The following is a 24,588-nucleotide window of genomic DNA, read 5'->3' on the forward strand; positions in this document are numbered from 1 at the left end:
AGATGGATATTGCAACACAATGAGGGAGAGTTAAACGATTCAATAAATAGGGGTGCGATAAATGTATTGACTAGGAAGTTGGTTAGGACAACGCCATCCAAGCTTTAAAAGAGTCTAGCTCCGAAAATGCAGTGTAGTAAATTCAAGAAGTTCAACTTCAACTTCAAATTGGTTGAGCACGCCAAAAGGCTTTTAAACATAATCGTATGTTTTGTATGTATAATAATATTAAATTCAAATTAAATTAAATGTGGGCCCACTAAAAATCCACCTTTAAATTTGCCCTCTTAGATTCTTTGCCTTTCTCCTTTCCCCTTTCCCTCCCTATTTAAGCACCAAAAACATTTACACACCCCCAACTTTATCTCCCTCTCTCTCTATCTCAACAACACAAACCCAGATAACTGAGTTTAATTCAGAGAAAGAAAAACAAACTCCCAACCATGGTATCATTTCAAGCACCTTTCCTCCGACTAAACGATCAACGAAACCCGATTTCGGAAACTACTAATAATGATAATAATGATATCAATAATTCCAAGAATATGAAAAGGAAGTGGGATGATGCAGAAGATGAGGCAGAGGAAGAGGTCATCCTTCCTTATAAACATTGGAGGAATCCCAAGGCGGCAACTGCTGTTGCCGCTTTCGCTACCAAATCTTTTTCAGATATCGAGCTTCACCTCGAGACTCCGTTGCCATCCGAATGGCAACGGTGCCTCGATATGCAGGTAAATTAAGTTAATTAAGTTTTTAAGCTAGTCTAAACCTCAATCTTAACCACTAGGAAAAGATATTATTAGTGTCCATTATTTATTTGTACATAATGGTACAAACAAGGTTGTCTTTATATATTGTTGTCAAAAAAAAAAAAAATTATATATATACTCTGTATTCGATCACCAAAAAACAATACTCCGTAACAAAAATTTATACTTATATAAAGTGGGTTTTCTTAGTTGGGGCCCTATGCGGTAGGGTTGTTTGCACTCCCTCAAAGACAGGCATGAAATTTTCTTTTTCTTTTTTCTCATAGTGAGAAAAATTGAACAGTTCTTAATTTTTTGTTTTTGTTTTGATGTTCTGAACATTTTTTGTTTTTTTTGCATGCAGTCAGGAGAAATACACTTCTACAACACAAGAACACAAAAAAGAACACAAAGAGATCCAAGAGAAAGAAGCACAGACCCACCAAGTCCTAGGGAATGTCACATGAGTTTAGACCTTGAGCTAAACCTGCCTTGTGGCTCACTCAACCACAATAATAATAATAATATCTCAAAATCAAAATCAACATCAGAAAAGAAGAGTCTTACAATGATGATCAAGAACAAGAAACCGAGCTACTCACCACCGCCTCCTCCGGTTACTCCTAATCTCTTCAGGAGTCTGAGCACCGCCGGAAACAACACCACCATCGACCTCGAAGCGGCGGACGAGGAAGCCGAGATGGTGGCTACCGCCTGCAATCGGTGCCATATGCTGGTGATGCTCTGCAAAACTTCACCAACATGCCCCAACTGCAAATATGTGCACCCACCTTGCCAGACCCTTCTTGACCTGTTCAAGCCAAGACTTAGCCTATCTTGTTAGTTTTTCTTATTAGTAACAGCAACATATGAATTGATGATGATCATAAGGTTGAGTGTTAATAGCTATTATTAGGCCCATAATAATAATAATACAAAAAATATTGTTTAGTATGCTGCAAAAAAAAAAAAAAAATCAATATAGAATCATGAGTAAGAATGATGTCAAATTTACTAGTTAGTTGGCTCCTTAATCATCATTTCTCTTCTTAATTAGTCAAAGTGCTCCGAAAACGGAAGTTTAATTATAACTAGAGTGTAAATATTATAGTTTTTGCATCGAATTAAGTTTTTAATGACAATGGTAACTACTACAAAGAGATGGGCTAGCAATAATAGTCTAAGTAGTCATGTCTTTTGGTACTTTCTTCTCATCATACAAAAATAAATGGTGTACTACTACCATTATATCAACCGCAATTGGGTTTCTTCCCTATAAAAGGGAAAAAAGCGTATTAATACACACCCAACTCCCAACTAGCTAAACAACATTCATGACATTAGATGTATACATCCACCAAACACTTACCTGAAAACTGAATGAATGAGAGTGAGAGTTTATATGCATGTCCCTCTGAAAGAGAACAAGCGCGAAATTAATATTTTACGCTCCGGTTTTCGCCCCAAAAGGGCGGTGAGTTAATCGATCATCTTCCTTTAGTTAATATAATGTCGTACAAAAAGACTTATAACTACTTACAGGTTAGTAGGTTACCCAAAAAATTTATGTTTTGTAACATAATAATTCACAGTTATCCTGCTTGTAGTACTATTGTGTTGCAAAGTGAACATTCATTCTTTAACACTGGCTTGGCAACTGTAGAGACCTATTCATTACTTAGGGCAGGGCTAATAATAGTAGCTAATGATAAAAACTGATACCTAAATGAATTAAATGCATGATTAATGGAATTGAAGGGGAATTTACGACTATATTCAGTGTAGCAATTTAGTGGTCGTTTGGTTGACACTGAACTACGTTACACACATTTAGGAGTTGTTCCATCAAACACATCAAGTGTAACTTATTAGGAATACTTACTTCCCATAAAACGGCGAAAGTTCTCTCTTAGTCGGAGTGGTTAATTATATATATCATACAACTTTCTACTCTTCCTAGGATGCAAAACTCCCTAGGAATTGCAAATTTTGGATAAGTAACTCTCCACAATCAACCAAATGATCACATAACATTCTTACGTATGATTTCAGACCAGATTTCTGAAAAATGTGCTATATGAAGCTGGCTTAACCAGGTACTAATCTGAGGAACTGAAGAGGTCTGTTGGTGTATATGGCAGGGGAGTTCTCTACTAGTTTTCGAAATTTAAAAGCCTACAAGGGAGCCTTAATAATTAAGTAAAAAAACGTGACTAATAATTGGAGGCTTCAACAGTGTAAAGAAGTATCATTGTAGAGAACAATGGAAATGTGGAATGATTACACAGAAAGAAAAATGCACAACCCTAAAACGATCGCGCTAATAACATCAGAGGAACATGCTAAAGTTAGATACTTCGATTGATATTCTTAAGCATTAGTGTAAAGAAATGGCCAAGCCCTCAATACTAGGTTTCCTAGAATGGAGAGTGTGTGTATGTGTGTGTGTGTTTAGTAGCTTCTCATAAGAAATTGTTTCCCCAAATATTAACCAAACACCACAAGTGAATGACTTTTCTAGCTACTCACTGACATTAGAGGAAATTGGCATGGTTAGCAATTCGTCTTCAAAAATATTTTCGTATAAGCATCTCTCTAAAGGCCGTACTCTTATATAAAACGTGGTTGATATTGTTTTGTTGACACTAACACATTCACACTTCCTAGGAATTGACAAGGGAACCGTGACTTACCGTGACTTACCATGAGGAAGGTGGGTACCGGTAAGCCTATTCTCATATCCCATGAGAAATCCACGTTCCCAAGGAAATCTCACTTCCCCCATTTCGTTTGTTCACGCCAACCAAACAACATGGCACATATTCAATTCCTAGGAAATCTCACTTCCCCCTTCTACTTGTTTGCAACCAAAGTAGCACGAAAAGAAAATAATCGTCAAAATTTATTATCAGAAACTGTGAAAAGTCAAACAGGAAGTTCATTATGGAACACATGGGGTATAATATACTTCTATATCAATTAAATAAAAGAAGTTCCTGCAATCCAGAGAAAAGGAGATTGCGTGCATCATGCAAATTAGATAAATTTATGTCTTAATGGGCCAAGGAAGGAATTAGAGATAATAATAAGCTCTGAATTAAATAAATATTATTACTATCAGAGGCTAAATTTCCATTCCCACTTGTCACTCAAAAGAAGGGAAAAAAAAACAAAGAAAAGGAGAGCTACCCACAAATAAAGGCTGGGTCACTACCAGGTAGGAGGGAAGTTCATTTACTATTGGATACGCAGGACAACGTTTTCATTTAAAGCCCAGACTCCAGAAAATTTATTCAATTCAATGACCCCTAACATTTTGCTTGCTAGTAGCTTAGTAGTACTCATCACTCATCAGTATTGTATTCATCAGCTGCATAACTTATAGTAGCAAGCTACCCTTTGCATTAATGCCTCAACACATGTTTCCGTAAACACACCGATCCATTAGTGATTAGTCCATTCATCTTGCTCTTAGCAGCTTCCATATATAAGCCAAAACCTCTAATTAACAAGACCCAAATTCAAATCTCATCTATCGATCCACCTAAAAGCTTTGTTACCTCAACTCTTCATTTTACCTCAAATACCCGTGTTGGATTCTCGACACTCGGACATGGGTATGGAGACTTGGGCACTTTATTGTAGACCAACATAATGCAATTTTTTCAAAAAATAGCCGTGTCAGACTCTTGGATACGTACCCGTGTCTAATATGGGTATCAAAGTCCCGGTAACATAGCCTAAAAGTACTAGAATGATGATTAAAAGATTTTCGGAAACTGAGATTCCTAAGAACCTCAGGCTTCGAGCACGGGCTACATAGGTCATGCATTATTAGCTATTCGGCTAATCACCTCGTTCTTAGCAGCTTCCATAAGCCAAACCCTCTTTAACTAACAAGAAGACTCCGGTTCAAAACTCGACTAAAAGGACAATTAAAAGATTTTCGGAATCTATGATTCCTAAAACCCTAGACCTTAAGCACAGGCTATAGCTCATGCATGCATTATTAGCCACTCACCTTATTCTTAGCAGCTTCCATAAGCCAAACCCTCTAATTAACAAGACCCCGGTTCAAAACTCGTCTACATCAGTCGGCCTAAAAGTAGTAAAATGATGACCCAATTTTTTATCGAAATCTGAGATTCTTAAGACCCTCATGTATACAAGAAATTCATAGCTGACTGAGGCAGAATTAACTATGCCTCACCTCTCTAACACCTAACTACTTAGAATTTCAAAATCAAGACTTTTTTCAAACAGAACTACAATGCATCAAATTCAGGTGAAAGTGCATAAAATATTGACAAAAAATATCAATCTTGTGTTAAAATATATGGAATAAATGCTTAAGGTAATGTCTTGAACAATCAGGAAAGGAAATACCTACTTAAAGGCTAAATTATAATCTGATGTTCTGATCCCAATAACTTTTACAGAATTCACAACTAAACCTATTACATTAATTGTTGACAAATTGAGTACAATTTATTATAGCTAAAAAAAGTCCACCAAAACTTTCAACTAACAATTGAATGTTCATTCCAACTATATTTCCAAAAAATATCTTTCATTATTTCTCGAGCTACATCAAAACATGGCTCTCGTTAAATAAATAATATGACACGGAAATTAATTTGACGGAAGCTAGTTGTGAGACGCAATTTCAATACCACTCGGTCCTTTTTTTTGGTTATATTCATTTACCTTAAAGTAATACGAAGTATGAGAGTGAGTAGAAAAGTGTAAATATTGAGGAGAAAGGGGTAAGATGGTAAAGATGCTTTTCAAAAATAAAATAAAATAGAAGTGGATAGAGAAAAGAAAAAGAAACACTTCAAAACGCAAAATGGGCGTACGCAACGTACCAAAGAAAAACAGAGGGAGTATTTTGTGTATATACGGAGCATATAATTATATAGAGGGGTTTCTATGTGGTATTATCTAGGTCATAGGTCATGTAATTGACAATCTAATCATGTGAGATGTAAAGGTTTGAACAAAACAAAGCATACTCATTTGTGAATTATTCAAACTGCTTCAAGATATTTTTTATAAATAAAATCAAGAATGCCTTGAAAATAAACTAGCAAATGCTTGCATCATCTCATGATAACTCAAAGTTATCTATTGCATTAGCCATTAAGACCTCATACGTATTGTACTACAACAGGTCCTTCTGTAATTTCTAAATAAAGTAGCTAGCTAAGATTATTTTTCCTTTCTAAGATTGTATCAATACATGGAAATTTTTTCCATAGATAAAAATCATTTCTTTTCATTATTCCCATAGATAGAAATAATTTTTTTCTTCTCTTATGTAGCCTTCAACCCTTCACTCAGTTTCAAAATTTCGCTTTCACCATCCTTTATTTTACCTACTTTTTTCTTCTCTTTAAATTCTCTTGACTCTCCGAGAAATGAGATTACTATCAAAATCGAATATCTTTCATGAGGAAGTCTTAAAACCGCGTAACATCACAAACGGAAGATGATATGTGATATGTGGTTTCTCTAGGATGTCCCCAATGTTCTATGATTAAAGTACATCATTTCATTAGTAGAGATCATGTGAGAAGCGAAAAAGTTGCACCTCCCAATATCACAAGATATGACTAAAGCCCTCAACGTTCAATGTGAAACACATGTGTAATAGTACATTCATAACACAACTGCTATGATGGGGTTAACAAGATATTTAGTGCAATTTTTTTAGCTAGAGCATAAAAAAATAAGTGTGTTTAATATATATATGTAAACATACCATCATATGCAACTGCAACCTTAGGGCATAATGTTTCACCGAAGAAATGGTCTTGAGATTCTAAAACTTCCCATGAGAGCAATGTGGTCTGATGACCACAAAGGTGAGGGAAGCGCTCTACCCACGCTTTCATAGTCAGGGAGTTCCAAGAGGCCTTCAACTTCCAAGCTATCCACTGTAAAATCAAATTACGTATTAACTAAAACATTTTTATTAAATAAGTAAATGCACATAGATGACTAAATCAGACAGCAAATGTAATTAATTAAACTTTATAACATGGTTACTTGAAGATATCAGATTCGCATCAATATGGCCACTAATTGAATTTAAGAAAGTACTAGCTAGGTTAGAAAATGGCGTGTCTATAGAGTGAATAACTGGTCATCAAACATAGGCCAAAAAAACTTTCAGCAGCAAAACCATTGAACAGTTTAAAGTAACTACTGAAAGCCACACAGCAAAAACATTTCATATGTAAAGTATGATTATCTGCTTCAAAAGTGTAACATGCAGAAGCTAAAGAAAGGGGATCTCTATAGCAAAGTAGATTTTGAGTTTGAGCAGGCTTTTGATTCTTGAAGAAGACAACAATCTAACATCAACCCTTTCGGTAACGCTCCGCATGGCAGGGTCTGAGAGTTTAGGAACTACATAACCTAACTGCTTCCGAGAAAACTAAATTTTGGCAAGCAATAAGACAAAGACATAATTTGAATGATTACCTGTGTAAAATATATAGTCCAAGGTACTTCCGTAAAAAGGTGACAAAGTGGTGAAAAAAGGCTCCCCTGCTTTAGGATGCTTCATAATCATCCTTTGTTCTTTAGTATCATTTACAGGATTGAGGAATGCTGAAGCATATGCACTTGCCTGTAGTGAAGTACCCACTGTGTCAAAATATAATTATAGGTGAAAACTATTTGGAGTGAAGGAGAAAAATAGCTGCTGATGAGTACCAGCAGAAGCATCACTACTACTACTACTACACAAGAGCTGCAGATGTAAAACTTGAGTATTGTGTCAACAGTCATAAAACGATGTAAGAAGCTCAAATTTGAAGTTACCAATTTCATTGAATGGTGAAGTTTGAGATGCTGGAATATACGAAGTGGATCAGGTGCCTCTACACATGCAGGATTCACCTCATGTTTTGCGAGAAGAACGTAAGGGTCACTGCAACAACAGATCTTTTCCTAAGAAACAGATCATGACAAATTATAAATTCATGACTGATGAGTAGATTCTAAATACTCTAAATGAACTTTCTGCAGATTAACTTGAATATATTTAATCAGTGTATAACATGGTAACAGACTACAATTGCAAACAACTGATGAAAACCCTAAGACACCTATAATAGTCATTCTTTTCTCTTTTTTTTTCCCACATTTTTATTCAGGGATCCTAGTCCTTAGTTAATCATTAATCATTCAACCAGTCTGTATTTTCTAAATGTTGAGCAGTGACATCTCACAAACAATCACTGTAACTTGGCCTTTTTTTCTCTTTACTGGGCTCCTATGTAGCCTTTACAAGCTAAAAAATTATAAAGGCCCAGTCGTAAACCACTTCTGCAAGTTTACTCATCAGTTGAGGTTTGAAAGATAGCAGGAAAGGGAACTTTTTATACTTGCAAGCAAGAAGCTCAATAACAATCCAGTTGAAACTTTAAAGCAAGAAGTTCAATGAAAATCCACTCACGTCATAGCACCTGATAACTATCTCATAATCTAGCAGTGGTTGAAGACTAGCAGTAACACACAAACATCTCTGAAGCATAATAGGAAAAAATGGACTCATGGTTTAGTGCAGAAGATATTCAGATTTTTGAAAGAATGGATCAACTCATACGTTAGCTCAGCAAGATATATCAAAGAGTTCAAACTGAAGATTTCCATGAATCCATGTAACCAACTTAACAGCTGCCGGAAAGGACGGAAATATATCAATAAGTATAGGCTGATAAGACTAACATACAAACAAGAAAGTCCAGGATTCACAGTGATATTACATGTGGACAAAACTGAAAAATCTCATCCTCATGCTGAAATTTGATGTCTCACCTGCCCGGAAAAGAGTTCATATCCCCACAGATAAAGAGAGGCATTTTTGGATCGATAATCTTTTCAATCTCATTGACAAGGTCAGAAACCTTTCAACACAAAATATCCTCAAGTCAAGGTTCTGTATGGCAAAATTAGAATATGAATTATAGAGATAATAACATACTCCAATATACCTGGAGTAATTTTACATCTGGGAAGCCCCTACCAGCATATATGTGAGTATTGACCTGCATCAAGAAAGAAATTTGTTGTAAATGCAAAAAATATGACCAGTAACACAATTTTTAAGCATCTCAAATCAATTCATCAAACAGTATCTAATAGAATTGAATAAGTTTTAGAACTCAAACAGCACCACACAGAGTCTAGAAATTGATGCAGCACTCTCAGCAGTATTGCCCACCATCTCCAATATGACAGCAAGAGCTACATTGTCCTGCAAGAGAAAAATTAAAAAAGAAATAACAATTATCAGGATAGTTAAAAGGAAGCCAGTTCGTCATGATTGCATGAGCAGACAATTTAAGAATATAGACCTTAATCAGACGAACTCTAGCATGATCTCTCAAGCTTGGTTCCAGTTTTCCCATCAGCGACAATGCAGTCTTACTGAACTCAAGCTATAACCAAGGAGGAGATCATAAACATAATGAATCAGCATTCAAATAAATCCAGAAAATCCCCTTTATAGGAAAAGGCTTGGGGTTACCTCATAGGATATGACCTCCTTAAATATGTCATTGCGGAAAAAAGTGGCACATCCATCAATTGTATAGCCACTACCTGTGAATACCTGGATGAATTACAAAAACAAGAGGACAGCTGAAGTGTTACTCGACGCCAACTCCTTAGAAGATATTACTGGCCAGTTGATTCATATATCTACGCCAAGGTCTAAACACATTCTTATTCAAAATGATGAATAAACAGTAGAACCTAAGAGTAATATAATTATACTCTCAATGTTGCCAACAAGAATCAGAGCCTTTATAAGACATTCCCATTTCTTGGCATACCAATAGGGATAAACAACAAAATTGAAAAGTACCTCTTTAGTCTTTTTCTTGTAGACAACGGAATATCCAAATTTTTCTAGCTCTGGCCTGAAGAAATTTTCAAAGTGGTCACTCTGAACCTGCCAAAGAAACAACATACATCATAAACCTCAAATTTTGGACTTAAACTGATGATGAATTATTTCCAGCCTATCCAAGTACATGTAACTAGCAATTAATCATTTCATAGATGATAAATTCCGCAGAGATACATGACTAACAGCCTAACAGGGATATATAACCACAAACAAGTAGGATTGTAGGACAGGAAATATTCATGAAAATAATTGACTGCCATTACCTCTTGAAGGCACAAAATATCTGCATCATACAGTATCAATTCATGAAGCAGATTTTTCCGGCGGTATTCCCATGTTAGAGCCCATTCAGGACAGTAAGGATACTTGTCCACATACACATAGATGTCGGACAAAATGTTATAAGTTAGAACATTAAAATTTCCAACTTTAGACAACTTCTTAGTAAGGTCATACTCCTCAGTTTTCTTTGAATCTGGTAGCCAAATAATAGAACGAGGCAACAAGTTAAGCCTCTGAATGGTAGGGTCTGTCACAAAGGTCTCTTTTGCACACACTGCAGAACCGAGCTTAAAACTAAATCCAACACCATCGGCTAATGGAATTAAAGCATTTGAAGGGCCCACCCTATTAACCCACTTCCTCCCTGTTGGTATAACCACTTCTAGCTTTTCATCAAACCATGAAATCATGTCAGCAGGTGGCCAAGAATTACATCTGTTCAGTTTTCCCCGTACTAGAGCCTCCTCGTTTAAAGGATTGCTATCTTTTACGTAACTATGATACAAACAATGAGTCCTCCATGCATCTAGGAAGCACTTGTTTGAGCAGTGATAACTGTGTTTCACCGATAATCCATTTTCTACGCATTCTATACACTGTACATTGGCTACAACATCGCTGTGTATAGAACAATTAGGTATGTCAGTGTGGTCGATGGAATCGGTACCTTGCTCTGGAAACCTGTTTATAGTTGATTGCAACTTTAGTGACACCCACAATCAAATTGAAAACAATGTCTTATTTTCAAGGGAAGGATGAAAAGATCAAGATGGAGGGAATGGATAAATTTTGATAACTAACCCAATTAAAATATGAAACTAATTAAGGGTATCTAACTTATTTCCCATTCAAATCGGATTCACAACCACAATATCCTATTCTCAACAAAACAGACGAAAGAATTCTTTGTTGTTGGCTGAAATGAAGTGTAACTACATAAAAATAATACTTCAAAACAATATTTTAAACAAAAGTACTTAGTCCAAAATACAGAAAATGCTCATATCCTGACTTCTCTCCTACATACTGTACATCAACTGAAACTTGTTTGTATATACAATTATACATCAACATAATTCATAATTGTAAGCAAACAAAACTCAAATCTCTCACCCACGCCCCACTTTAATAGACCACATATGATAAGTGGTCATTTTCACGGAATTCGCACAAAATACCACAATTATCCTAAGTAGTTTACACAATTGTTGAGAAAAAAAAGCAATTTACTACCATACTATCTATAAACAAAAGTTCATCACTTCATTGTTTACTTAATCATAGTCAATCAAAAAAAATAAAGCAAAACTAAAAATACCCTAATTTGCCAACATCTTAATTGCAATTTTCGGTGAATTCGGTTGAACATGAACTTCCATCACAAATTAATTACCATTTCCTCGATTCACTTAACAAACAGACCGCTAAACTGAAATTCTTGAGTAAGATAGCACAAAATTCAATCAAACTCACTGAAAAATTACAGCAAATAAAAATCAATTGAAATTGACTAAAGGTAGAAGTGAAGGATTATGCTCACCGATGAAAGAACAGTGCATTTGCAGGACCATTAGAAGAAGCTGAAGAGATTGAAATTGACTCACACCGTATCTCTTGAATATCCATTTTGATTGTCGGATTGAAGGAATTTTGATGAAAGTGGCAACATTAATAAAGAAATCGAGAACATATAAAATTGAGAAATTGGACGAATTCTTGCAACGAAAATTTCCAATTAGTAGCAACATAGGAAGAATTAGGGGTTTTAAATTGCGTGGAAAATTCCGGTGAAAGTTTGGGAAAGTTGCAATTTGCAATTGTTTTTTGATTAAAAGCAATTGTTTAGTATTGGCGGGGAAATGACTGAGGAAAGTAGAATGAGTACGAGGTTCACTACTTTTCAGCTTTTCTCCGTAATTCAGTATTACGGAGCAAAGGGTCTTGCGCGCACAAGGTGTACAATAAATTTAGGTAAACATTTTAAAGGGTAACTTTAACCTATTTTCCTGTAACTTTTATATTATAAAGTTAGGTAAACATTTTAAAGGGTTAAATGATTAATTTATACATTATTAGTGATTTTGAAGAAATAATTTTTATTCAAATGAAAAAATTTATCATTAAAAAATAGATAACTTTTACATATATAAATGTAACTTTTAAGCATTTTGAGTCAACTTTACTCCGATGTACAATATTTATTGTGCACCCATTGTAAATAAGAATTTGTGATTACGGAGTTGTTATGAGGTCGCATTCATTACGGTGTATTTTCGCAATACGGAGTTATTACCCACCTACTCCCTCCGTCCCGGAATACTTGACCTGTTTTCCTTATCGGGTCGTCCCTTAATACTTGACTTGTTTCTAAAAATGGAAATATTCTAACAATATTATATTATTTCTTACTCCACCCCTATTAACCCACCTACCCCTACTCCATACAAAAAATAATTAAAAATTCAACCCCTACTCTCCCTCAACCCCACCCCTTTACACATTTCCCACTAACTACATTAAAATAATATCCCACTATCAACTACTACCTATTAAATTAAATAAGTCAATTCAAGTCCCTTAAACTCTGTGCCGGTCAAACCGGGTCGAGTATTCCGGGACGGAGGGAGTATAAGAGATGGGTAGGTATTTTAACTCAAACAACATATGACAATACGGAGTTATTCGTTCTATACCAGTCTAATAAATTTCAAAGTAAAGTTTTGTTTTAGTGAAAATTTTCACCGGGTTTAATCTCTTTAGAGGCACTTTGAGAAAAGAGTTCTCCTTACCGTCCCCCCTTTTATAGTGTGTAGTCTGCTGACCCAGGCTGAATTGACCTGTGCAGGATTCTGACCCAATAGAGAATTTCATCTTAGCTTATTAAAAAAAAAAAATAGTTCCAAGTATACCGTAACTCGTAAGACCTAAGTTGTATTTTTATCATTCATATTTGCATATTTTGTACATCATATTCGTGTTAGTTAGACACAAATCTAACCGGATTACACGACATCATCTTTTTTCCTATACTTTGCATTAGTGATAAATTATTACACTATCATCAAAGTGTATAAAGTTTGAACCATAAGGAATGACACTCATTTTTGGACGGATTTTGTAGTAAGGAGAAGGTGTTTTACCATACCTAAACTTTCGGCTTTAATATTTTACAGCCCTTGAGAATGGAGGAAGGTAAGGGAATTGCACCCCAAAGTACCACTAGTTCAATTCAGACTAGAAATAATTAGATCATATCAGATTAGAATTAGAAAAAGTAGATCAGGCTAAGAGAACAGAGTAAGTGAGACTGTGAAAGTGGTTATAAAAACTATGCACATAAATTTGAAGGGTGGTTACTCATTATTATACTTTATTCAATATCATAATTTTGTAGATTTTACGAATAAATCATAACTAATAGACTCATAGGGGTAAAATGGTACTTACCCCGTCCCTTTCTTATTGCTCTATGGGAGATCACTTTATTGAGAAGTGGGTGTAAATAGAAGTATGTCTTAGTAAAGTGGTCCTATGAGGAGAGAAATAGAGAGAAAGCAAGTGAAATTTTTTTATCATTTAAGGTATGCAACAATCTCAAAAGGACATCCAAAAGAGGAAAATTGAGCAAACAAAAAGGGACGGAGGGAGTGAATATGAAGTAAGAAATAGTTATATCATCTCTATTCATAATACATTGTTATTCATCTATCGTTCTTTTCTTCTTTGGCATTCAGAGAGCTGCAGAAGGCTAGGCGACAAATTATGTAGACAAGATTCGATCTCACATCTTGAATATTCTTTTTCAAGAATTTATGAACTAATTTAGTTAACATCCACACTTTTATATTGCTTATGGATGGTTATAGCTTATTTCATCAAAACAACACAAATTAAAATGGCCCATTAGCTCAAATAAAACCCAAGCAATCCGAATTTCCCAATATAGATGATTTGGACTTCAACACACCGTTTTACTGATCAGCTTCCGTATATAAATCCCGCTCTCTCCTTACTTTTGCCTTCATAATCATAATCCAAAAACTTTCGCGGTCATCCTACAGTTTCAAACTTCTAGAGAGAGAAAAACACAGAGGAAATGGAGAAGGAAGAAATCGGAAGCAGTTCAAAATCTCACACCGGTATACGCTGCGCCAAAGCTGCGATGCTGCTCTCGTCTCTCGAAACTCGCCTCCGAAACCAGGTTTCGTTCTTCTTCTTCTTTTTCTATCTTCTTTCTCTCTCTTAAAACAGAGGTTCTGAAACAAAACCGAAATTGACTGATTCAGGAGAAGGAGACGATGAAGCAGATAATCGACGAATTGAAGATGGAGGTTGTTAAAGAGCGTTTCAAGAGGAGGAAGATGAAGGTCTGGAATCATCTGGAGTTTTCGATTCAGATCGTCTTGCTGTTTTCTCTCCTCACTTACTTCCTCTTGCTTGCCTTTGATTCGTGCTGAAGATTTCCGATACGTCGATCATCGGTCAGCTTCCTATAGTTTAATTTCTCTTTCATAGCTTCGTGCATTTGAAGACGAAAAACCGAAGGAAATATTATGTGATTTTTTTTGTCGACTGTTTGATTTTGATTATGTTAGTGGAATGTTGAGTTTTTTTGTTCAGCAACTCGAATCTTACTATTACTGATCATTAACATAAATTTCTTGCAATATTTTGTTCCTTTTTCTTGATAATTAGGTCTGCTCTAATAGATTGTGGAATTTTAATGTTGTATGCATTCATCTCTTCTTATTTGTTACTTTTAGCTGATATTGGTACATAACTACAGCTGAAGAAAATTGTGGAGGGATGTCCAATTTGTAATGGTACAAATGTTTAATATGCATAACTTGCATAAGTATGTTGGAGATTATGGGGAACAGTGAGGCATTTGAGGTTTAAGCTCTTTAAGGGACTATGTTGGGCTATTTGAGCTATTGAGGTTGTAAATTTGTAATATGCTTTTACTTTTTCCGTCCCACTCACTTTGATGTACACATGCTAGATTAGGTAGAATAGAAATCATTTTTTAAGGAGTTGGTTAACGATCATACTTACGCGTTATACGGTAAAGCTCCGCCAAAAGAAAAAGAAAAAGAAAAAGACGATCATACTTGCATAGTATGTGACTATTTATGATAATTTATACAATTATGAAGAACAAACATCTTATTACTCCCTTCGTTCCACTTTAATTAATGTACCACATTTGATTCTTGTCATATTTTAAGGATTTGACCTAAATAGCTGAAACACTACAATTTCTTTTGATAATTCATATTGAAAACAATCATCTTATTTTTGTACCAGTACTACGTTATTACTACATATCAAATCCTAAAATAGCAAGAACCCCATATGGGAAAATCCATCACTAAACTTGGAAAGTAGCTTGCTATTTTGGGACAAACCTAAAATAGAAACACGACCTGTCAAAGTCCGGCAGAGGAGTTCATCTTTTCTCGTTTAGTTTCAACGTTTTGACTTTTACACTATTCACATACTCTCCTTTGATCGATTGATGATTTATACATAAACTTAAACATAGTCACGTGCAATCTTGTTAGATTCATCTCGATTTATATTTTAATCCTATCAACTTTTTATAACTTTTACTTATACACAATTAGAGATATTAATGTCACAAATGTGCATTAGTAAGCGTGAAAGTTAAAACGTTGCAACTAAAAGAGAACAGAGGAAGTATCAATTACTTTCTCCAAAAGCGCGGGTAAATGGCTATCAATTATCATTGCTTGGAAGGATATCGATCAACATGAGCTCAAACACCAATCTACGAGAACAAAAAATTGTTCAAATTGGGGATGTACTTGAAGAATCTAATCTCAAGACAAAAGCAGAAATCAATCAATCAGGAGGCAAAACAAAGTTGCACACTTCCTCAATTATCATCTTATCCTTGATGTTGATTGTATCACTTAGCAGTGAAACAATGAGTGTCAAATCTTACAACATTGACACTATTTTGACATGGTTCTAATTTTTAAATTCGGACCTGTAATATGCAAAAAGAATTTACACTTGATCCTGAAGTTAAAAGCTGGACATGAGAATATACTGCATTAGCTGAATCATTCTGGAACTCTGCAACCAGTTGAACTGCTGTATATTTGTTGGCCTGTACAAGAAAGGAACGCGCTACCTGTTGTCATCTGCCAAAAGGTTGAAAACTGGATCAGTAAAAAAGATAGCAAGAGACGAGCAGTATATTGCAACCAATGCACCATATGATACCTAATTGTTTAATAGGTTCTGAATTGTGATAAAGATTTCGTTTTGTTGTCTTCGTAAACCACATGGCACAAGTCAATACCAAGCCATCAAAGATTTTGAAGGCAAAAAAGAAAACATCAAATGGAAATTCACACATTTTTCTTTTGAGGCAAAATAAAACCTACACTGTTTAAACCAAAGAGTACCTGCAGTTGGTACTGGAAGCAGATTTGTGCTATAAAGGAAAAGATGAAGAGTGTCTGTAAAGGTGGCCGGGCGTCGGGCCGGGTCGGGCTTTGTATCGGGGTGGGCCGAAAAGTTCAAAACAGGGCCCTGGCCCAGCCCAGGGTCTTTATGTCGGGCCGGGTCGTCATGCCTAAGCCTAATTTTACTAAATTTAGTGTGCCTTGTCGTGCTTTTGCCGAAAAATTGTGGCCCACGACTTCGTGCCCGTGCAGGGCCATGCTTTTTTCGTGCTCGGGCAGGGCATTTTTGTGTCGGGTCTCCAGCCGGGCGGCCCACACATGCTCTGTTGGGGCAGGGATGCAAGTATTCAATAAGAAAAAAGTACGAGGCACTAAAGCCTACACAAGAGAGATGCAATTGGGATAGATTTGTTTGGGAGAGAAATGCCATTCCTAAGCACAAATTTATTCCCTGGTTAGCTCTAAGGCAGAGGTTGAAGACAAAGGATAGACTCTTACAGTTTGGCGTGGCTTCTGATAAGTTGTGCTTACTGTGTGGAGTTGCAGATGAGTCTCACAATTCTACATCTTCTTTGATTGTGTTTATAGCAAGAAATGTATTGAAGCTGTGCAAACCTGGATTGGTTTTCAGGTACAAGTTCAAGAACCTAAATGGTCTGGTCAGATGCATGAGGAGAGTAAAATGCTCAAAATTCAGGAGAAGTGTCTTCAAATCTTATTTCATAGCCGTGATTTACCAGCTACGGAAAAACAGGAATACTGTTTTTTGGGATCAATATTAGTGCTAACTTTGTAAAATGGTCAGATGCATGAAGGGTGTAGATAACTTTGTAAAAAAATGTAAAGATGGATATTAGATATAGAATTACAGTTGTAAATTCTAGTATTAGTGCTGAGGATAAAACTTGGTTTGACAGCATATGTCACTAAGGTTTTTCCTGTTTTCTGGCTGTTTCCATGGTCCATCCTAGATGGCTTGTGGCGCCATTTAACTCTTGGTTGTAAATGGGTGTTTGGATTGCAATAAAATTCTTACTTGCTTACCCCCAAAAAAAAAAACCTAGGCTGAGAGAACTCTCAGATACTATTAGCTAGTGTACTAAACTAGTGTAAAAAGTACCAGATAGCATGATTTTATAAAATAAGACTGTCCAAAATCGTAAAATTAAGAGTTAGGTCATGGTTATCTACCTTTAATCAAATGCATAGGGATCGTCTCCATCAGCATATGGATTCAGAGACCCTTCAGAAAACAAATCACCAATATTGGTAGGCTGAGAGAGACCCATTGTTCTAGTTGCCTGCATTAAGAGAAAAAGACATACTTTTTTATCCTGTAACTTATGAGGCGACTTACAAAAGCAAGAACCATGCAGACTATATCTACAGCATAATAGGGCCATTCTTAAACCCCAGCAGACAAACAGAAGGTTTTCTCTAATTATTCTGAAAAAATACTCAGAATTAATGATACAGATTACATAAACAACCAGAGCAAGTGTGAACAACAGTTTTCATTACCTTGATGGAGCTTTTAGGAGTATTGGCTTTTGGAGTAACAACCTTCTTATGTTTTCTTGGATCCTAAGACAACACATGAATCAAAGTTTCAGATTGACTTTTCAAGTTTTCAGTAATTCACGTCTTCCTAACCCCCCAAAATTCAACTGTTTTTTTATAAAATAATTCACTAAAGGGTATACCGCAAACATAACAGTGTTCTTGGTCTTTCTTCTTTTGGTCACGGTTCCTCCAGTTGTTTCCTCATCGAATTCTCGATGAGTTGCCTGTGATAGTACAAAGCAAATATTCAACAAGGCATATAGATAAGCAGCAGGCCCAATTAGATTAAACACTAATTAGAATCAATTTGCCAGTATAGATAGCCCATATAAGGTGCGTTTTGTAAGATACTAGTTAGCACCAAGGCAATGCACGGTTTCATTAACAAAACTAACAAAATTACATTAATATAAGTGGCAATGGGTAATTTCAAAGTGGACATTAGTTTATCATTTTGATTTCCAATGCCAACAACTAAAAAAAAGGAGTTGTATTTAGATGCAACATATAAAGGGAGTCACCTAGTAATTTACTCCACATTAAATATTTTACAATCATTATTATTTCCAAGAAATATAAATGAGTGGTTGTAATTAGTTTCTAAAAGAGCATTAAATTAAAATATAAAAAAACATGTAAGGTTTTGGAGGGGGGAAAAAGCTGCGCTTTAGTATAATAGTTTAGATATATAGATCAGATAAAAAATTCAATGATGAAGGGGATCTCATCAGCACAGGAAATAAACCCTCAGATTTCCATAAATAAGGAATTTAGGGAAACTTAAAACAGCTCACCTTTCTCCCATCCTTAGACATGTCCATATTTCCAGCGTTTCCTTTCTCTACTTTCCTTAGCAAGCTTGATACTGGAGACAGCACTGTATTTTGGTGACGCGGTTCCTAAAATACATACATGGTGAAATGTAATGACAGCAATACACAAAAACCATGATGACTTATGAAGGAGGAGAAGCTTTTGCTCTCGTGTCATCTTATCTCACTCACCGGAGGAGGCATGCTTTTTTTCGTGCCATTTGTGTCTCTCTTTTTGACTGATGAAACGGAGTATTCCTAAGGGAAAGAGAGAAATATAGTGATTTAGCCATCGTCATTGTCCAAAATATCACTATTATGTTTTCAGGCATGCAAATTTGCGATATCCATCATAAAGAGGCTTAAAACAAAACAAAACAGGAGTCGGATAGAAACTTCCGGAATATCGGATCGTGCATATTATACTCATTTAGGCCCCGTTTGGTATGGTGTAAAACGTTTTCATGGAAAACGATTTTCCCCTTTTCAATCATTTTACTTTGTTTGGTTTGGCAAGGGATGAAAAACAATTTTCCATAACTCTCTCAAAGGTGGAAAAACACTTTCAATTTGAAAGGAAGAGAAACCACTTTACCATCTTCCTTCTTCCCATCAATCTTCTCCAATTTTCATTTTTCTATTACTTTTCTTGTAAAGTGGTTTGAGACAAACAAAGACAAACTAGTTTGGAATTGTGCTTTTCATTGAAAAAAGTTTTCCACGGAAAATCATTTTTCACTGAAAATGTTTAACCGGGGGGGGGGGGGGGGGGGGGGGGGGGGGGGGGGGGGGTGGGGGTGGGGGTGGGGGGGTGGGGTGAGAGAGATAAGTTAACATCGAACCTTCTTCGAGTTTACTTCCTGATCCTCTTGGGGTATGTCGCTCATCACTTTCCACTGTAGCTGTAACAAAGCCCTTTGCCTTTCTTCCTGTAATTTGATGAGATCCCAGTCAATAAAATAATCAGAAAAACAACTCTATCCTCTGAAACTGAAGCACTGACACACACTTTAGATTTCTGAAGATCCAGCTCCTGCTGAATTTGTTTACATTCATCTTCATGCTGCAATCTTAAGGCTCTTATCCGGGATTCATGCTCAGTCCTAAGCGTCATTGTTTTCTGGTAAACTCAAACTGGTTAGACAGAGAAATTGATCCATTTATAAGAACTTAAATGCTCAAAGTGCCTAAAAGTGAACCTCTCTCAGTTTATCCTCAGCCTGTAGCTGGATACTTTTCATTTCTTCAAGGTGATCAGATTTAAGATTCGATTCTTTTCTTTCATGCTCCTTCTGCATGCGATCAACCTAGGAACATGACAGGATAAAATTTACTCAGGAATTTACTGTTGAATAACCAGAGAACTTTTGATCACATCGTCTCCAGACTCAGCTAACCTGCCCCTTTTAAAACTTATACAGACACTTGCCCGTTGCACTAATTTAAAGTGAAACTTCTTCATAGTCCATGTAGACAGGAACAAAAAGTTGTAAGTTTGTAACATCACATCACAATATCACATCACATCACTAGTCAAGGTAAACTACCGACAACATTCAATGTTTCTGCACCGTATACCATAATCCAATCCCTGTAATGAAGGTCCTGCCCAGCTCAGGGAAATATAGGATAAAAATGTACATAGCCCTATTCATACAATTACGAATATGCATTTCCAGACCTTATTGCTAAAGTGAAAGGAAGTTGTTTCTGATTGACCCTTGAATGGAAAGACAACTATAGGCTTACTAGTTACTACACAACATATAAGAAGAAAAAGAGAATTTGATAGAAGTTCTGATTTAGTCCACTTTAATCTATATTCAAAAGTATTTGCATTAAAGATTCTTCCAACCCCATTGTGAATGGATGGCATGCATGGAATTTTGCAATAAGATGACAAAATTGTATCCAAATTCAAGCAAAAAGACAAACAGCAATATCAGCTTATCAGCACAAAGAAGAATAAAGTATTCCCTCCTAAACTGATTCCAAATGAATTATATATTTCACGCATACCAGAGCGATATGTTCTTCTTGGATGCGAGCCAAATTCTGCTTTGATTCTTCACTGCACTTCTCAAGTCTTTTCTCACACACCCTTTCCATCTCTGCAACAGTCATGTCTGCCTATATGAACAAACAGGCATCATCAATATTTTCCATCTCCTAGATTATTTAAACAACATAAAGTAGCAATTTCTCGAATTTCACCCTCAAAATAAATCATGGATAGTTGTAATTGAAATAACAGTTAGCAAACCTTCTCTTTCTCAAGATTAACAATCTCTTGCTTCTCCACTTCATACTTCTTCCTGATGTCATTAATTGCCTGTTTGAAGGCAGCCAATGTCAACAAAAAGTGACATACTTTTCTAATAAATTAATCTGCCTCTTGTGATATCCAAGGAAAGATGATATGACCTGATCATTCCTCTGAGAGATTTCCTTCAAATGCCTTGAGAGCTCTGACTGTTTAGATTCAAGCATAGCATCGTACTGCTTCTTAGCTTCTCCAAGCTTTCCTTCTGCAGTGACTAATTGTGACTGAATCTGTGAAAACACTTTATATAAGTTCAATGCGACCATGCCCGTCTGAGGATTTATAGGTACTCGGTTCAAAATAAAATAAAATAATAACAAGACAGTTTCAGAAACCTCTGCGTTTTGGTTGTCTAGTTGCTTCTCTTTGTCCTTGTATTGCGAGATTAGTTGTTCCTTCTCCTCCACAACAGACTGAAGCTTGTTCAGTTGCTCCTCCAAAGATGTCACCTGCTGATTGATTTTCAAAACCTCCTTATGAAAACCATCAATTTCTTCCTCCTTTTTCTGTATATCTCCCTGCTGCTTCTCAATGTTCTCCTTCTTTTCCAACTCTAGCTTCGACAGTTTGATCAACAGATCGTTCTGCGGGTTTTAAGAAGGGTCATAGAGATTATGGCATGAGATGCTAAAGCAAAGCGTAGATCAGCTTAAAAACATGAAAAAGACCTTTTCATTCTCAGATGACCCTAAGCTCTCTGAAAGATTACGAACTTGCTCCTCCAACTCGGCAACAGACTTTTCTGCTTCAGTTTTCTTAGAAAAAAGAGCCTCTATTTCAGACTCTAACTTCCTAATCCTCTCTTCTGTTGAGTGACATTCTTCAGCATGCTGCACCATTGCAGACTCTTGTGCTCTGTGAAGCTCGTCTATCTTATCCTTTAATCCATGATTAACTGATTGAAGTTCATCCTTTTCTGATTTTAACTGCACGTGCTGATGATGCAGAAGATCATACTTCCGCTGAGCACGCTTGGCAGTGAGATCCCTTTCCTGTTCCGCCAACTTAGAACAAGCATCATAGGCAGAGCAGAGCTCAGAAATCTTGTTTGAAACACCCAAACTGTGCTCATCCATTTCAACCAGTTTTGAAGCAAAAGCATTAACCACATCCTTAAGATTTTGAGTCTCTTGCACTGATGCTGCTAATCTCTTGGAAAAGTCATCATTGCTAGATTGAAGATCGATTTTCTCCCTCTCCAAATTTTCAAGAGAAACTCTCAGTCGGGTAAGATCCTCTTCTTTCAATTTCAGTTGCATACTCGCATCATCAAATTTTGACTTCAAACTTTCACCAGTCAATCTGCTAGTGGTTAGGTCCGCTTCAAGGCATTTGATCAAAGCATCTGCATAAACACAGCACAAGTAAAACCTCAGTAATTAATATCTTCATTCTAAAAATTAACTGAATCCAAAAGTTAAAACCATCCAGAAACGGAGAGTTCAACAGTCTACAACTAAAGTAATAATTGCACACTATCAACAATGGATTATCTGTTCCGTAAATTAACTGATAAGGTACTTGTAATTACAAATTTACAACCCACATTTAATTGACAACACAAACCTATAGCTAGGTCAAAGTGACAATATCCACAGGAAAAGCTAGTACAATCACAGTATTACACCAAATGCCTCTATTATGTTATACAACCACCTCAATTCGTATTTTCCGAACATAAATTGGGAGAGGGGAAAGGGATCTTATAAAGGCCTTATAGTTTCGAGTTTGACTACCTTTTTCCTCCATATGCTTGCTAGTTTTGGATCGTTCATCATCATAAAGCACCTCTTGTCCCTCTTTCTGCTCTTTGAGTTCCTTAAATGCCTGGTCACCTGAGTAAAGAAATCAAATAAGACTGACATTTTTTTTTCTAAAACAAGCTTCAAACATTAAAACTGTCACTTTCACAATCTAAATCATGATCAGAGATCCTCTAAACTGTCTTGTAATTAATTGTTTTTGGAGTCATCACAGCATAATTGAATAATAACAGGAGAAGAAACTTACGTTCTCTAACATTTTCTTCTGCTGACTCCAATTTAAGGGATAAACTCTTCATTTGATCATTTAGAGTATCCAATGCAGCCGAATTCGCAGTTAATTTTTCTCCAATCAACTGTTTATCCTTCTCCGCTGCTCATTACGCAGAAATCTGGTAAAAACCTAGAACAATACTGAAACACGAATTGCAAAAGAGAAAATTATGAAGGGATTTTTACCGTCCTGGACTTGGGAAGCCAAGACCTGCAAGGTTTCAGTGAGTTGATCGCATAAGGTTTTCGTTGAAGAGAACTTCGATTCAAGACCTTTCCATAGCTTTTCATCTTCTTTCTGCTTCACTTTTAGCTTCGCATTCTCATTGCAAGCTGCTTGTAGCTTCTCTTCCAGCGCATGAATATGCTCCAGAGATTTCTTCAACTTCGAATTCTAATCAATTTCAAAACTCAAGGTTGAAGTAGATACTTCCGCAAATTCCTAATCGCTACTTCAGTATTTGATTTGAACTAAACCTAAAATTGAGAGAGAAATTACCGCAATATCGAGGTCGGTTCTCACAGATGCTTGTTCCTTCACCAATTTCTCTGAAAATCCTCGCCATCAGAAAGAATTCAACCTCAAAAAAAAACGGTGAATTTCTGAAATTAGGACTGAAAAGTAGATGACGAACCAGCTGTGAGCTTCAAGCTCGCGAAATTTCCTGATGTAATTGAATCGGTAGATGAGCGCGAAGAAATTTGCAATGTTCTCGCAGTTCCTGTTCCTGAAGCAGATCCTGTTAAGGTTTTGAATTGATCTAAGCTTTTCATGCCGAAAAACCCTAATTTCTGCATTTTGAAGTGTCGGATAATCGCCGATTGAAGCTCTCGACCAGAACTGGGTTACGGCGACCTAGAATGACGGCAGCTACGGCTGATGAAGAATCTCTGAAATCAATGATTTCTCCCTTTCTTTCCTCTCTTTCTCTCTATTCTCTGTCTCCCTCTCTAACCTTTCTTCTCTCAGTTCAGAGAGAACTGAGCATTTGAAATGAATTTCGCGCCATATTGAGCTATTTATAGGTTTCGTTTCACGGAGAATCATTCTGCTTTGGGGAAAATGCGAGAAATGGGAAATGCGTTTTGGATTTCTAACATAAGTTGAACAATTAATGTAATTTTCCCTTATTTTAATGGAGTCTCTCCTCTCTTACAACAAAAGAAAAACAATACCACTAAACAATTTAAAATTAATATTGTTAATGTATTTTCCATGAAAAAAGTCACACGGCGTACTGTATACGAAAATCAACTGATTAAGTAGCACAAACAAATGAATTCATATTTTGTCCCAAATTTGTCATGAAATAAAGTTCATACCCTCCATTTTAATTTTGGTGGTCACTTCGGGTCATAGGTTGTCATCAAACCAATTATACCGCCAAAATTTAAAATGTACAAAATAGATTTTAGTATACACTAGTATAAATTAAACAACATTAATAAAGATTTCTTAT

At 36.1% G+C, this 24,588-nt stretch overlaps 2 protein-coding genes and 1 pseudogene across 2 annotated transcripts; 1 reads left to right on the plus strand and 2 right to left on the minus strand.

The window, feature by feature from the left end:
* Positions 1 to 327: 327 nt before the first annotated feature.
* LOC110778129 (uncharacterized) lies at positions 328 to 1,789 on the plus strand. The gene is made up of 2 exons (XM_021982711.2): positions 328 to 731; positions 1,114 to 1,789. The coding sequence occupies exons 1-2, from the start codon at positions 444 to 446 to the stop codon at positions 1,591 to 1,593; spliced, it is 768 nt and encodes a 255-aa protein (XP_021838403.2). The 5' UTR covers positions 328 to 443; the 3' UTR covers positions 1,594 to 1,789.
* Positions 1,226 to 11,831, minus strand: LOC110778036 (carbon catabolite repressor protein 4 homolog 1-like; annotated as a pseudogene).
* A 3,949-nt stretch (positions 11,832 to 15,780) lies between these two features.
* LOC110777945 (synaptonemal complex protein 1) lies at positions 15,781 to 24,222 on the minus strand. Its single transcript, XM_021982543.2, has 19 exons — positions 23,764 to 24,222; positions 23,628 to 23,677; positions 23,315 to 23,522; positions 23,103 to 23,228; positions 22,829 to 22,927; positions 21,761 to 22,437; positions 21,428 to 21,676; positions 21,194 to 21,322; positions 21,033 to 21,101; positions 20,789 to 20,899; positions 19,969 to 20,076; positions 19,779 to 19,889; positions 19,612 to 19,698; positions 18,962 to 19,027; positions 18,752 to 18,856; positions 18,098 to 18,181; positions 17,916 to 17,978; positions 17,586 to 17,695; positions 15,781 to 16,127 (listed from the first exon to the last, which is right to left on the minus strand). Exons 1-18 carry the CDS (start codon positions 23,924 to 23,926, stop codon positions 17,588 to 17,590), a joined length of 2,613 nt encoding a protein of 870 aa, XP_021838235.2. The 5' UTR covers positions 23,927 to 24,222; the 3' UTR covers positions 15,781 to 16,127; positions 17,586 to 17,587.
* Between the last annotated feature and the right edge of the window lie 366 nt (positions 24,223 to 24,588).

This window comes from Spinacia oleracea, chromosome 2 (assembly GCF_020520425.1).
Source record: "Spinacia oleracea cultivar Varoflay chromosome 2, BTI_SOV_V1, whole genome shotgun sequence".
Taxonomy (NCBI): domain Eukaryota; kingdom Viridiplantae; phylum Streptophyta; class Magnoliopsida; order Caryophyllales; family Amaranthaceae; genus Spinacia; species Spinacia oleracea.